The sequence below is a fragment of the Onthophagus taurus genome, chromosome 11 (genome assembly GCF_036711975.1).
Source record: "Onthophagus taurus isolate NC chromosome 11, IU_Otau_3.0, whole genome shotgun sequence".
In the NCBI taxonomy this organism is placed as follows: Eukaryota; Metazoa; Arthropoda; class Insecta; order Coleoptera; family Scarabaeidae; genus Onthophagus; species Onthophagus taurus.
Window position 1 is genome coordinate 14802242 of NC_091976.1, and position 16827 is coordinate 14819068.

General features: G+C 33.9%; 2 protein-coding genes across 2 annotated transcripts; both read left to right on the forward strand.

The window, feature by feature from the left end:
- Nucleotides 1-7617: 7617 nt before the first annotated feature.
- Nucleotides 7618-8581, forward strand: LOC111413749 (trypsin-7-like). The gene is made up of 3 exons (XM_023044846.2): nt 7618-7697; nt 7752-8320; nt 8378-8581. The coding sequence occupies exons 1-3, from the start codon at nt 7640-7642 to the stop codon at nt 8522-8524; spliced, it is 774 nt and encodes a 257-aa protein (XP_022900614.2). The 5' UTR covers nt 7618-7639; the 3' UTR covers nt 8525-8581.
- A 6759-nt stretch (nt 8582-15340) lies between these two features.
- On the forward strand, nt 15341-16468 carry LOC111413744 (uncharacterized). The gene is made up of 3 exons (XM_023044842.2): nt 15341-15464; nt 15514-15687; nt 15744-16468. The coding sequence occupies exons 1-3, from the start codon at nt 15400-15402 to the stop codon at nt 16402-16404; spliced, it is 900 nt and encodes a 299-aa protein (XP_022900610.1). The 5' UTR covers nt 15341-15399; the 3' UTR covers nt 16405-16468.
- Nucleotides 16469-16827: the final 359 nt, after the last annotated feature.

The window sequence follows — 16827 nt, forward strand, 5'->3', positions numbered from 1 at the left end:
TAAAAACAGAAAAATGATGTATCGTCCACTTTAGTAGATAAAGGTGTCTATAAAAAATGTTTTAATAGTAAACTTTTATCTAGATATTTTTATATGAATCTTCGAAAATAAACTAAAAATCAACTGATGTAATCTCAATCGGTGACTTTTCTTTAGAAATTTCTACAGTCTCATATCTTTAAGATCATCTGTTTAGATTTTGCCCATTTTTAACTTTATGGATCTCAGCTTGAATAATTTTTATATACACGCTGCACTTCCCTCTCAGTACATTTGATAAGTTGGTTCGTGTTACTTCTCGCTAGTGATGGAAGGGATAGTGATTTTGCGAAATGCCGGATACCGGATATTTCGCATCCCCTTCGGCCGGATATCCGGTTATCCGGCTTATCTATATGGCCATTATGGTTATAATTTTTGGTGCATTTCTGAAGTGATACGCTATTGTACCACATTATACCTATGCGAAGTTAGCCCCCAATTTTTCTAACCCCCAATTAGATAGCATTTTACATGTATAGTATTTTGATTATAACAAGGGAACCAGTCAACCGATTTCGATAAACAATGTCTCTTTCGAAAGCTCAATCCTTGGCCAATACGAAATTGTAAATGCCCGATTCGAAATCTCTCTTGAATTCCGCTAAAACGCCAAAATAATGCGAAGGTACACGAAAATAACACAAAAATGACGTTTTTTAAGTTGTGATAACTCGTAAACGATGTAGCCGATGATCAAAATCTATACGTCATTCGATTCGTCGTAGTTTCTTCTATCGAAATCACAAAATGCCCGATTTCAATTCTCTCCGGTTAACCTTGTACAGCACTCGGAATGACACCGTCTTCGCGTCGGTGTTTATGCCCGTATGAACGCTCGAAAGTCTAGCCCCCAATATAAAAAAATTAATTTAAACTAAATCGACTATAATTAGAGAACGATTTGACGGATTTTAATGTTTTATATCTCAATTGATAGCTTTCGCCTGGCTGAATGCGGTTGTCGAAATGCCCGTTTCGAAATATTTAAGGATTTTGATTAAAACACAAAAAAACGAATTAATTAAACACATCAATTATCTCCTTAACTAATTGACCAATTTTAGTGATCAACATCGCGATCAAAAGTATGATCTTCAATGAATGCGAAGGTGGAAATGCCCGATTTCAAAATTTACTAATTACCTGCGTACGGCTATTGCAATGACCATGCGAATCTGACGACTAGAAGTCTAGCCCCCAATATGAAAAAATTAATTTCAACTAAATCGACTATAATTAGAGAACGGTTTGACGGATTTTAATCTTTTATATCTCAATTAAAAGTATGTGTCTGGCTGAATGCGGTTGTCCAACTGCCCGATTCGAAATATTTAAGGATTTTGATTAAAACACAAAAAACGATTAATCAAACACATCAATTATCTCCTTAACTAATTGACCAATTTTAGTCATCAACATCTCAATCGAAAGTATGATCCACAATGAATGCGAAGGTGGAAATGCTCGATTTCAAAATTTACTAATTACCTGCGTACGGCTATTGAAATGACCGACTGGAAGTCTAGCCCCCAAACTTTCGATGGAGGTATAAAACATTAAAATCCGTCAAACCGTTCTCTAATTATAGTCGATTTAGTTTGAATTATCTTTTTTATATTGGGGGATAGACTTTCTTTTGCAGGAAGTGTTAAACATTGAAGTTCGATTAGTGCGTTTTATTTTAGTAAAATGACGTAAGTTTTATTTGAAATGTTTCGAGAAAACGCGTAATTTTTTTATTGAAAGGTTGAGTTTGAAAACCAAAAAACGATTTAAAACCGCTTCGGCCCGTCGTCTTTTCATTTTTTGTTTATTCACCTCCAGTATTCCTTCTTCCCACAATAAATTAAGGAGGGGATGTTTGGAAGTTGATTCGCTAATAGCGCATTTTAGTTGATATGCGGGCATTTAACCCTTTAAGGACGATTGCCGTATATATACGTTTCACAAAAACAGCAGCGATGAACAGCCATTTGAAGACAGCGGAAGCGAATATTTACCAAGTAAAGATGAAGAGTCTGAAGAAGATGATATGTTAATTGATGAATATCAAGATGTAATGTTAGTAGAAAGTGTAAGTGAAGACAGTAATCATGAACTAGAAACCGACCTAGCGACGACAGAAAAAGATTACGCCGACATAAAAATAATTTGGGGAGACAGTGATTTCATTCCAACAATTTTCGAATTTGATCCTACAAATAGCGGCATCAGGAATGATTCTTTGTCTGAAAAGTCCATAGAATTTGATTATTTTGCAAGCCTATTTACCGAAGATATCGTAGAATATATTGTAACCGAAACTAACCGATATGCTAATCAAAATCAGGCAAAGGATTGGAAAGAACTTTCAACACAAGAATTTTATGTTTTTATCGGTCTAACAATGCTAATGTCTCGAAACAAAAAAACTAATTTAAAAGAATATTGGTCTACAGATTCTTTGCTCGAGTCTCCAATCTTTTCTAGAACCATGCCTAGGGACAAATATATGAGTATTCTTTCAAATCTTCATTTTGTGAATAATGAAAAACAACCTACGACTAAACTATATAAGGTAGAAAAAGTCCTCAAACTCATAAAGGAGAACTTCCAAAAACAGTTCTACCCGTCTGAAAATTTAGTTGTTGATGAAAGCATGGTGTTATTTAAAGGACGTTTAAGCTTTAAACAATACATAAAGACGAAAAGGCATCGCTTTGGAATGAAACTGTACGTTCTTTGTGAGTGTGAAACTGGAATGGTTCTTGATTTCGTTGTGTATGTTGGAAATGATACAAAACAATTTGTTGAAGAAATAAAGGGTCTAGGATCTTCAGGATATGTCGTAGTGTCTCTTATGAAACCATACCTTGAGAAGGGACACAAGCTTTTCACAGACAACTACTATTCCAGCCCAATTTTGGCAAATTATCTTTTCGAAAAAAAAACGAACACCTGTGGAACTGTGCGTGAAAATAGAAAATATATGCCTACACTGAAAAAAAACTGAAGAAGGGCGAATTGTCTTCGAAAAGTAGCGATAAAATTCTTGTCATAAAATGGAAAGATCGCCGCGACGTAACTATGATATCTACAATGCACGAGAACAAAATAGTAATCATGGATAAAATTGACAAGCGAACAAATGAGGCTACGAAAAAACCACTGTGTGTAATCAATTACAACGAGAGAATGGGAGCAGTTGATCGCACAGATATGATGTTGAGCAATATAGAATGCATGCGCAAAAGTATGAAGTGGTACAAGAAACTTTTCTTCCACTCATTAGATTTATTAATTCTAAACTCGCACGCAATGATGCAAACAAAAAATTTTAACAAAATTCCTTTTGGTGATTTCCAGCTGAAACTTATTCGGCAAATTTTTGAAAAGTAGGTATCACCCCTGAATTGTAACATTTTTTAACTTCATATTTAACACAGGTTTCCTCTTGACTACTCTACTATAACAATAGCTCGTGGTGTGCCAGATGTTGGAAGGTTGGTGGTAAAACATTTTCCTCACGTTGTTCCTGCAACACCGACAAATAAGACACCTCAAAGATGTGTAGTATGTTCGCAAACAATTTTAGGACCCAGAAAGAGGAAAGATTCACGGTACATGTGTACCATTTGCAACGTGGGGTTGTGTCTGACGCCTTGCTTCGAAATTTACCACACTAAAAAACAATACTGAAAGAAATAAAAGTTGCTGTTGTTCATATGTACAATAAATAATTTTCTGATTTCTCTTTTTATTATTTCTCCATAGATAAACAATTAAATCGCCTATAAACATAGCAAACATTTGTTGCCGTACATATACGGCGTTCGTTTGTGCGGCAATAACAGCGAATAAATTTTGGATCCGTCCTTAAAGGGTTAAGGGTGATAAAGTAGTTTAGAAAAATAAAACTTATTACTTAAATTAAGTGATAAATGCGTGCTATATTTATGCTAAGTGTTAGGTGATATTAGTGATGTGATATAGGACATCATGGGATTGCTATTTTATGGATGTTGAAAGATGTGAAGGTATCGTATTAACTCTTTTTTTTTTGTCACAATAAATTAATTTATCTTTTCTTTCCAGCTGAGCTTCGAAGTAAAATCCAAGGGAAACAACATCTATTCGGTGAGTCGTTTTCAATTTTATTAATTGACCAAAACATATCGGGAAAATTCGCGATTTGAACGGTGTAATTTTTCCAGATAAAAACCGTCTGAACGCTACTCACTGGATTTGTGCTTGAAAAACGGTACTATTCAATAAATTTTTCCATTTTGTGCTTGAAAAATTATAAAGCTTTAATTATCAACATTGTCAAAACATGAAATAATTTGAAATTGAGTGTAAACCACTCCAAATAATACTAGGATAATCTAATTCAAACTTTTTAATGGGGGAGTCTCTTTTTCTTGTATCAAATAAAATGATTTCATTGGGAATTTTTTGCTACCAAATTATGTGGTATTTCAATTTAATCTTTTGCATATGCTTTCATGATATATTTACTTATTTAAAAGGAATTGTTTATAGAAAATAATCTTTACATGTCCCTCAACCAAGTACAAGTAGGTGCGTGGATTGTCTAAGTTGCTGGTTGATATAATATCTATCCCTGAAATAATCTGAAACTCAAAAATCAAATGATGTTCATTTCTTGTGATTATCGTTTGAACTAGAACTAAGCAAAAAAAATATTATTGGCAAAATGGCGCCTAGTCAAATTAAGATAATCGATTTTGTTCTTCAAATCGATAAGTTTATCTCAAAAAAAATCATGTGTATATCGTATCAGTTTCTCTGTAGGTCATACGATAGAAAGATGCTATTTGAAAGTGCACTTCAAATTTCAAGTCAATCGAATGAGTAGTTTTTTAGGAATCGTGTTAACCAGATGTAAAAAGGATGTTTCGAGAAAAATGCACTTACAGTTTCATGTAATACAATGTTATGCGTGTACACGCCTTGTTAATTTAATGTTTATATCTTCTACATTCAGCCAGACGCAAGCTTTTCATTTGAGAAATATAACATTAAAATCGGTCAAACCATTCTTTAGTTAAAGCGAATTTAATCAAAATTAATTTTTTCGCATTTGGGGCTAGACATATTTTTAAATCGGTCATTTCCACCTTCGCATTCATTGTAGATCATACTTTCGATCGAGATGTTGATGACTAAAATTGGTCAATTAACAGAGGAGATAATTGATTAATTAATTTTTTGTGTTTTATTCAAAATCCTTAAATATTTCGAATCGGGCAATTCGACATAGTTATTCAGCTAGACGCAAGCTTTCGTTTGAGATATAAAACATTAAAATCCGTTAAACCGTTCTTTAGTTACAGTGAATGTAATCAAAATTAATTTTTTCTTATTGAGGGCTAGACTTCTAGTCGGCAAATTCGCGGGGTCATTTCAATAGCCGTACGCAAATAATTAGTAAATTTTGAAATCGGACATTTCCACCTTCGCGTTCATTGTAGATCATATTTTCGATCGAGATGTTGATGACTAAAATTGGTCAATTAGTTAAGGAGATAATTGATGTGATTAATGTTTGATTAATTCGTTTTTTGTGTTTTAATCAAAATATTTAAATATTTCGAATCGGGCATTTAGCCAGATATAAACTTTCGATTGAGATATAAAACATTAAAATCCGGCAAACTGTTCTCTAATTATATTCGATTTAGTTTAAATTATTTTTTTTATATTGGGGGCTAGACTTTTGGGTGTTCACAGGTGCATAAACAACGAGCCACACGGAACACGGTGTCATTCCGAGGGCTGTACAAGGTTAACAGGAAAGAATTGAAATCGGGCATTTTGTGATTTCGATAGAAGAAACTATGACGAATCGAATGACGTATAGATTTTGATCACCGGGTACATCGTTTACGAGTTATCACTACATAAAAAAAGGTCATTTTTGTGTTATTTCCGTGTACCTTCGCATTATTTTGGCGTTTTAGCGGAATTCGAAAGAGATTTCGAATCCCACTTTCGTGTTGGTCAAAGATTAAGCTTTCGAATGAGACATTGTTTATCGAAATCGGTTGACTGATTCTCTTGTTATAATTAAAATACTATACATGTAAAATCCTATCTAATTGGGGGCTAGAAAAATTGGGGGCTAACTTCGCATAGGTCCACATTATTGCGATATTTGAATAAAAATGAAATTAATAAGAAAGCTGATAAGATATGTTAATTTATTTGGATCCAAGATACAGAATGAACTTTTTTGATGCTGATTTAACCGTCGAAGCAACTCTAAAAGAGAATTTTATAGCGAATTTTGAAAGTTATATTAAAATTGCAACATCGAAAATGTTATCAAAACTTCAAATATTGTTTTCTCAAAAACTAAAAGTTATTTTTCAAAACGTGTTGGTTCATTGGAAAGCGGACACTATTTAACACTTTGAGAACTTTTCATACTCATATTCCAAGAACTGAATTTTATACGAATTTTTAAAACTTAATCGGTAAAAATTGCAAAATTCGAAAAAATTATCGATTATTTCAAAATTTATTTCTTAAAAACTAAAAGCGATTTTTCAAAACGGGTTGTTGCATTACAAAGAGGATACGTTAATTACTAATTGGTGATATTTCCACAAGGATCCTTCAAGAAATTAATTTTATAGTGAATTTTGAAAGTTATCGATGAAAATTACAACATCGAAAATTTTATCAAAACTTCAAATATTGTTTACTCAAAAACTAAAAGTTATTTTTTAAAACGGGTTGGTTCATTGGAAAGCGGAGACTCTTATTAACACTTTGGGAAATTTTCATACTCATATTCCACGGACTGGATTTTATACTAATGTTTAACTAAACTTAATCGGCGAAAATTGTAAAATTGAAAAAATTGTCAATCATTTCAAAAATTTATTTCTCAAGAACTGAAAGTGATTTTTCAAAACGGCTTGTTGCATTAAAAAGAGAATACTTTAATTAATAATCGAAAGTGATAACAGTGAGAGCTCTGTTAGTAATGAATATGATGATGAATTACAAGCGAAGAGAAGAAAACTAGATGAAACAGCAACAAGAGGTTTTATATATTTTATAGATTGGGATTGTTATAATGATTGTTACAATTTTGTAATTGTAATTCGTCAAGCCGGATTGTTGTTAACTATCCGGTATCCGGCCGGATTTAAAAAAATGCCGTATATGCCGGATATCCGTTCCACCACTACTTCTCGCTTGATGGCGAAATTCTTGAATTTTGTAAATTAATGAGTGGACAACTTTTGTTATACAGTTTGTAAGAGATCTACTGATTTATTCGTTTTGAGGATACTCAATATTTTTTAATTTGCTTCTTTATCTCGATTACATTTTTCTTAATTGCACTTCGAAATCGCCTTAAAAACAGAAAAATCATGTATCGTCCACTTTAGTAGATAAGGTGTGTATAAAAAATGATTTTTATGTGAATCTGCGAAAATAGACTAAAAATCCCCTGATATAATCTGTATTAAAATTAAAAAAATTGTTCATATCACATATTTTTTATAAATTTCTATCTTATCAACTCAAGGAGAAAAAAAATAAGTTGAACTAACCATATAAACTCGCCAATTCCCAACTCATGTCAGTCAAAATGTTCCGTTTTGTGGTACTTTCCTGCCTTTTGGCAACCGCCTTCGGTAAGATAAAAAAAAAATTTAAGAAACTTTTATAACAAGCAACAAATTTTTTAGCTCTCCCTCGCAAAGTACCTCTTCCTGATGGAAGAATCGTTGGTGGACAAAACGCTAACATCGAAGACTTCCCATACCAACTCTCCCTTCAATACTATGGTAGCCACATCTGTGGAGCTTCCATCATCTCCTCTAAATACGCCGTAACCGCCGCTCACTGTACCGCTGGATCTTCCGCTTCTATGTTGAGCGTCCGTGCTGGTTCTTCCATCCGTGGATCCGGTGGTGTTGTCGTCAACGTTAAAGCTATCCACCAAAACCCACAATACGATTCCTACGCCACCGATTACGACATCAGTGTCTTGGAACTCGCTTCTGATCTTTCCTTTGGAAGTGGTGTTGCCACTATTGGTTTACCTTCTCTTAACCAAGCACTTCCCGTTGGAGAAAAATCCGTCGTCACTGGTTGGGGAACTTTAACCGAAGGTGGATCATCCCCATCTCAACTCCAATCCGTTGAAGTTACCGTTGTCAGCAACGCCGCTTGTGCTGCTGCTTACGGAAGTGGATCAATCACCGATCGTATGATGTGCGCTGGTGAAACTAGTGGAGGAAAAGACGCTTGCCAAGTAAGTTTCTTTTTTTTTATTTTAGATCAAATTTATTGATTATTATTGAATTTATAGGGTGACAGTGGTGGCCCATTGGTCGTTGATGGCCAACTTATTGGTATCGTTTCTTGGGGATACGGATGTGCTCGTCCAAATTACCCAGGTGTTTACGCTAGCGTTCCAAACCTTCGTGGATACATCACCTCCACGGTTGGAATCTAATCTGATTTTTTGAATATGTAATTAATTAATAAAAATAAAATGATTTTTAAATATTAACTACGTCATCTATCTACTAGTCATCTTCGTGCAACACTACCTATGATAGATTTAGTAATCTGTAGGTGTCTTATGAATGACAAGTCTATTTTAATCATACTAGTCTACATTCCTCCCTATATATCTTCTGATGGTATGGAGACGTTTACTACTGCTCTTGAGGCTATTATAATCAACCATTTATTTGTATTGGTTGGAGATTTCAATCTTCCTGATTTAATCTTACCTACTAGTCACTATTCAATTAAAACCAGGGCTTTTATTGATTTTTTAAGTGTTCTTAATGCCAAACAGTAAAATAACGTTAAGAATGAAGATGGCAGAATGTTGGATTTGTTGATCTGAAATGCTGATCTGAATTTTCACACAATAAGATCTGATAATCCAGTTGTACCAGAAGATTCTTATCATCCCAGTCTTGAAGTGGAAGTTTACTACTCTACACCTTCTAATCAACAGCGGTTCCCATCTTTAGATAATTTACGGTATGACTTCCATCGAGCAAATTACCCTGCCTATGATCACTTCTTGAAGTATGGTTGGTCTTTTTTGTTTTCCCATACCGATGTCAATGAGGCTTTGGATGTCTTCTATGACGCCATTTACTCAGTAATTAATACACATGTCCCTATTAAAACCAAATCTAATAATTCTTACTCACCGTGGTTTTCGGCGGAAATAAAGAGACATATTGATATTAAAAAATTTTATCACAAAAAATAGATCAAAACAAAAAAATTTGTTTTATAACGAATTTAAGCGATTAAGGAGTTTGTTAAAAAATGAAATAAACGACAGTTACATTAAGTATCTTAACAACATACAAGTTATCATTAGAGTCCGGAATTTTATGCACAAAATTTATGCAAAATATGCGCATATATATGCAGTAAATATAAGAAAATGTGTAAATTTCATATAAAAATATGCAAAGTTTATGTTAAAATATGCATGCATTTTGTACTACTGTTAAAATAGAATATTAATTTATATATAAAGTCGGTATTTTTTTAATAGGTTTTATTCAAAATAACATCTAAACATTTAAAAACTCTATTTTATTAAAATAAAAAAAATACAACTAAATAAAATATATTTATAAACAGGCAGCTACAAATATAAGTACGAAGGCTTTCACGGCCGGTGTGAATTAAACGAAGTTCAGAAACTGGTTCGAAGTCACTTCAAGTGCAACATGGCATCCGAAACGTCAAACCTTTTATTAAAAGACGCACGGCAAAACCCGAAAGTTTCTAGTATTAGTTCTAGTTTTAGTTCTAATTTTAGTTTAAGGCAACAAACTTCAGCATACATAAAAATCGATGTATATATAAATATTTAAATACCTGCAGTAATGTTATAGTTCACAATTATATATTTTTCAATGTTCTCAACTAAGAAGTTACGTCGTCTATCAGACAGTATCTGTTTGTAGCTCGAGAAACTCCTCTCTACATCTACAGATGTTATGGGTGCATATTTAAAGTTACTAATTAAATTTGGCTCAATATTAACCTGATCGCTTAAATATCCACTAATTATTTTAGCCGCCTTTGATAACAATATATAACCGTGATTTTTTTCTAAGACTTCATAAAACTTTTTATTAATAATTTGGCCTACTTTACCATATACTTTTTTAACACCAGTCTCAAATTCCTCGATTAATCCAACAGACTCATTTAGTGACATTGGTTGCGTTTCTAAATTTAAAATAATCCTACTGACAAACTCATAATTACTTTGAATAAACACTAATTCTGAACCTAATGTCGCTTTTTTTAATAGTGCTTTGCATTTTTTAATTACTTGATTATTTTCCTCCTCAAATCCATGATTAATTCCTTTATAGACGTAAAATGTAAGGCATAAAATGTTGCAGCATTTAACCAGGTACCCCACCGTGTAATGACAGGCTCTGGTGGTAGATTAACATTAGGCAATTTTTCCTTATATAATTGGATCCTGAGGGGAGACTTTAAAAATATTTTTTTTACATTGCTAATTAACGCATTTACGTCTAGAAATTGATTCCTAATGTCCTCTGCTACTCTATTCAAACCATGAGCTAAGCACGTCACATGAATTAAATTGCAATACCTATCAGCAAGTTCGCAATATATCTTCCACAACAATCGGTAGTTTCGTCAACTATTAAATATACGTAGTGATTTTTGACTACTTCTTTGATAGTCCTAATTATTTTAACATACTCTTCATTTACGTAGCCTTTGCGCAAAGTATTTTCATCCGGTACAGTACGCCCAGAATACTATTCTAAAAATTTTTTTAATTGAGGATTTTGCAATTTTTGATATGGAATGTTGGCTGCCAAGAAGGCTTTGCATAATGCTGCATTAAATATTTGGTGCTCATTTTTGGTTGTTTCTGGTTGAATAGCTTACTTCAAAGATTGTTGGGCCATTTTAGTTTGATTAAGTTGGTGAGTTGGTGGTTTTTTCTTATGTAAATCGGTAGCAACATGTTGCGTGATCCGAGATTTGCGGTCACAAGCAACCTGCAGCAAAAGCTTAAGAGTAAGAAACAAACATTTTGGAATTGACTTTAGCCGTACAAACTTAATTTAATATAAAACCCATGGAATAAAATAGATTAAGAAAAGTATTCAAAATTACAACAACAATCTTAAGGATGACTTAAATAAAAGCATGATTTAAATTACAGGTGTAAATAATGGAAACGTTCAATTGGTCAGTGGTTATAGGAGTACGTTTCCATTATTTACATCCGCAACTACAATTCAAACTGGTAGAATGGATTATAATTTTAATCTAGACTCTATAAAGTGTAATTATTAGTTTTATTTAAATTTACATTGAAAAATATGACAAATATAAACTTACCTTACCACATGCTTTACAAAACACATTTTCTTCCTGCAGAATAAGTTCAGGAATTGCTTTTATCCAAGACATCACCAAATAATTTTTCACCTTCGGCATTTTTGAAATACTTAAAAGTTTGTACATACAAAGCAAAAACTAAAAAGAGATCCGAACAGCTTAAGATCGACTCGTAGAATGATGTGTTTTCAAATAAATTTAACTTAGTGGACATCATTTTTTATTGTAGACGCCAGCTACATAAAGACCCGCGTCGGGCCTAAGTCGCCAAAAACGACGGACCATCGACGAACGTGCAACGCCCGACAGTGCGTCGCGACGGTTGACCATAATATGAGTTGACCATAATATGAATTAAACCTCAAGTAATAAATAAGGAATCGACGTTGCACTTTCAAAACTTATAATACTGTAAAATATATGAAAATATGTGAAAATATGCAATATATGCGAAAAACTTCGAAATATGTCAAATATGTAAAAATTAATAGGCGTCATTCAATTCCTATTCACGTAATTCGTCTAGATCAGAAAACATTTAATCGTACTATCAGCGGTAAATAATATGCAATTTGCATAAATTCCGGACTCTAGTTATCATCAAAACAAATCCGTCCAAAATATATGGAATTTTCTCCGAGCTAAGAAACGTACCACAAGAATAATAATATGTAAATCTATGATAATGAATGACTGAAGAATGACTGTAATCTGATTGATAATGAGAGCAATGTTCTTGCTGATCCTCAAGATATTGTAAATGCTTTTGCTAACATGTTTTCTGCTGTTCACACTGTATCTACTGACCGAACTTTCACTGAATCTGATTTCAATCTGTTGCCATACTCTTTTCAGCCCATTACAGAAGAGGAGCTAATTAAAAATGGCAACGTTTTCTAATAAACATACTGCTGGAGATGATTTGTTGCCAAGTTTTATGGTCAGAGACTGCCGTTATATATTTACTTGCCCTCTTAAATTTATTATTAACTTGTGCATTACGTCCTGTGAATTTCCTGAACGATGAAAACGATCAAGAATTGTGCCTGTTTATAAAAAGGATGATCGTACGTCCCTTTCAAACTATAGACCAATTTCGATAATTTCCAATTTTGCTAAACTATTTGAAAAGTTATTATATTCTTTTATGTACACCAACACACACCCCTTTGTATCAGCTTCCCAGCTTGGTTTTGTTTCCGCTCTACAATTACCAACTTGGCTACGATTTCCGAGTTTATCTGTTGGATAGACGTAGGCAAGTGGATGTTGTATATACTGATCCATCCTCTGTTGTTTGTTATTTTCATAAATGACTTACTTCTAAAAATTGATTGTCGGATTTTGGGGTATGCTGATGATATCAAGATCTTTGCCGAAGTCTCATCGGTGGCAGATGCAGATAAGCTGCAGCACAACTTAAACACAATAGTGCAATGGTGTAAGACCTACAAACTTAACCTTAATATAGATAAATGTTGTGTACTTACTTATAGCCGATGCTCGTCACCATGCATATATCCTTACAATATTGCTGCCATCACTTTAAGTCGTGTTGAGGAGTACAGCGATTTGGGGGTCCTGTTTGATGCAAGTTTTAATTTTAAAACACATATCAATAAGCCTTTAGATCCCTAAGTTTTGTGATGCGTATATTTAAATATTTCACAATTGTCAGCTTATTAAAGACCTTGTATTGTGCTTACGTTCTGAGTAAGTTAGAATACGCTTCCCTGATTTGGATTCCCTTATATGCGTGTGAGTTCTTAAGCCTTGATCGAGTCCATCGTAGATTCTTAAAATTTCTTTCTTACAAATCTGATGGAATTTACCCTGAGCGAGGTATACCACAAAATGATTTGCTTGCGCGACACAATATGGTTTCCTTGACGGACAGAAGAAACGCGACAAAAGCTTATTGAATATAACATCGATTGTCCTTTCATACTTGAGCGACTAGGGTTTATTGTTCCAAGGAGTCACTCAAGATATAGCTGCGTATTCAACATTCCTTATGCCAGAACAAACATTATGAGACGTAATATTATTATTATTATTACGACTCGTCATTTAATAACAATAAATTATCTTTTGTGGTTTAGTTGTCATGTTAGTTTTGTTTCTCTCGGTTTCTCTTTCGGTTAAAAGGGGGAGAGGATGGTGACCGCAAAGTCGAATACGCAATAATGCCATAAATGGGGCGTCGCGACGTCGACGGGGGAGGCCCGGGCGTCGGGAACCCCGTTGTGGGCCGCGTGCAAATCTGCAGCCCGGCTGATTCAATTACGATCTTATCTGCAAAATAGATGACAGTTATTTCCATGGCAGGGCGACATCCAGTAAGGGAGCAAGTAGATTGTTCGCGTTCCGCCGCAATTCGCCTTTAACACGGTGCCGTTTTTCATTAAATTCCGTGCGTTACCGAAAGATGACACTCTGATGGCACAACATCCATTTTATCTCTCCGTTTCTAAAATGAACGATACAAAATTTTTTTTATTCATTAGATAACGAACGGAACGATGTCTTTAAAGGCGGTTGTTCTGAGTTGTTTGAGAGAAGGGCAATTCTGTATTCCGCATTATGGAATAAAATGTAAACCTAGAAATTAGTGGACGAAGCCATATTATTGAGGAAAATAAAAAAGTAAAGCCCACTCGAAGCGTAGCATTCCTTGTTAGTTGAAAATTTCGCAATTAAACCCATAATAACCCGTTAACGAAGGGTTTTGGGGGTGGTGGTCGAGAAACGGAGGACGGGGTTCACTGCTAGGACTTTTAATAAAAGTTCCTCGATAAAACGCGCTGTTTACTTGAATTCCTCCGCTCCGTTTGATTTAATTAATAAAGTTTTCCGCCGTAAAATCGCACATAAATAACTTCTTTTCTATTGCAATAAAACCGGGAGACCTTTTCCAACGTAAAAGCATCAAATCAAAAAATAATATGGTAACAAAGAGCTCGCCCAAAATTTTTCACACAAAGGAACCACCAACGAGGCAACAAGTTTTTTTTTAAACTCGTTAAAACATTTAGAATTAAGTACGTTTGTTAAGTAATACAATTGAGAATTTTTACGGTAAATTTTCATAACACAATTTGGAGTTAAATAAAAATTTACGGCCGCTTTTCGTGCAATCCCAAACTATTTCTCCCAACTTTAATGCACTTTTAAATTTATACACTCCGACGCTAAAGTGCTCAAATGGATGTTTAAAAACGCACTTACTAAAAACTACATTAAAAAAAATATCAAAAAAAATTATCAATAACTTTTTGACTAGACTTTTATAAAATTTCTCTCCGAGTTAAAATGTGTGAAGGCACTTTGAGTTTAAATTTATAATAAAAACGTACGGGTTCGCTGAGACCCATTAGTATAAGTAAAATGCATTTCATGTATTTTTTGTCGCCCTCGGTCCTATCATCAATTCATTTAATGTACGCGGGGGGCCTCGCGAACACTGCCCCCTTTTTAGCCGACGTTACTACTACCGTATCGAATGCATCAATTAATTTTTCAGTTGGACCGTTTTTTAACACACAAAACTCTCGACGATAAAATTTACTACATTTTTTTTGTTTGATTTTTTGGGTTTTTTTAAACCGACCCGATGGTAACACAGTTTTGCTTTTTACTCCGGGTCTTGTGCCAATCGCTTTATGCACAGGTTAGGTTTGAGGGATCACCGTTACGGTTAAATATTTAAACGGTGGTAAGTGGCATGTCTGGTTTACTCCGAATCTGTCAATTATTCGATTTCGGATGTGCTTTAGATGACGACTTTTGACATATTACAAGAGGGGTTTATAACAGACATGCACTAATTATAATAGATAATATCTCACTAAAATTCATTTTAATAAATTGATCTTAGTTGGATTTGAATAATTATTTTTGACATTTTTCATTCTTACATCAATCTTAAGACATTTTACAAATTTTCTTTTAAAAATGCAGAACGAGCAAAACGAAGAGGAAGGTGTTGTTACCGAAAATGAAACCTCACACGCTAAAGGGTGATTGTAATTATATTCATCGACATATAAGTATCATTTTAATTTTTAGACCTACTATGAAATGGGATTTACTTAATTCAGAATTTATGTACTACAGTTCAGTTTTAAAAGTGGTAGCTCCGGCTGTATCATCTGATTTGGAACGGCAAAAAATTTTACCTTGGGTTCAAAAACTTTTCAGACCTGAATACCAAACATCTCCATTAAGAGAAAAACGAAATAAGTAAAAACCCAAATAAACTTTTTTCCTTCATCACGAAACCATATTTATGTTTCTAGATATTTATTAGCATTAACCTTAACAATCTTAAGTGACGAACTGTTTGGAATATTCGCTGATGCACCACCTGACCTTCTTCCTGAACTAGGAGAGTTCGACTACGAACCGGTTCCCGCTGCAGAGTGGGAAATTGACTCAATGTGGCCTGAGACTTTAGCAAATCTTCCCGAAGATTTCAAAAAATTAGATTGTTCCGTTCACTCAAGTAGAGCAGAATGCGACAAAGACCATAAGTTAGATAAAATCTTAGACCAAGAGTTCCAATTTTTGCTTTACTTAACAAAACCGTACGCCGCCCTTCTTGAAGGTAGATACGAAAGCACGCGAGTTGCCACGTGGGTGCAAACTCTTTGTACGATCCATGATGAGTCATGTTCAAGCATGAGAGGAATCCGAAACGATTATATCATGGCTTTGTTGGGATACCTTCACGATTTGAGACTGATCGGTCCTTTTGCTGAGTACCCTCCTTGGAGAACACTTCGTCCTTTAGCGGAAGCTGCTAAATTGGCTTGCGAACATAAACCTGTTACCGATCCTACAAGTCCTGATGCTTCAGAATTTTTAGCACATCAACCGATTCCCAGCGAGGGTGCATTTTGTTATATTGCTATAACTGGTGATCTTATTAAAAGTAGTTTTGATGGCTCTGCTATATAATTTTTTATGATAATTTTTGATGTAAAAGATAAATTGTGTATTATAATTAAATTTTTTTATTATATATGTTGGTATATAATGATTACTACCCATTTCAGATTAATATAAAAAATTAGATCATGCATGCAACACAAAATCTGAAAAGTGAAATATTTATTTATATTTAATATTTAAACACATGTCTAATTTAGTGTAGATACGATTAATATCGAAGAACATCTTGAGTTGATAGATAAGCAAAAGTCCTCCCAATGCAACATTACTAAAGTATTGCCCAAATGGTGCAAATAAGCATTTCTGACTGAAATACGATTGCATAATTTGACATGGGCGACTAAAATATCGGGTTTCCAACCACTCAGGAATACTTGTTAGAATAAATCTCGTAAGAACTCGTAAATTTGAATAAACCTTAATTAGATC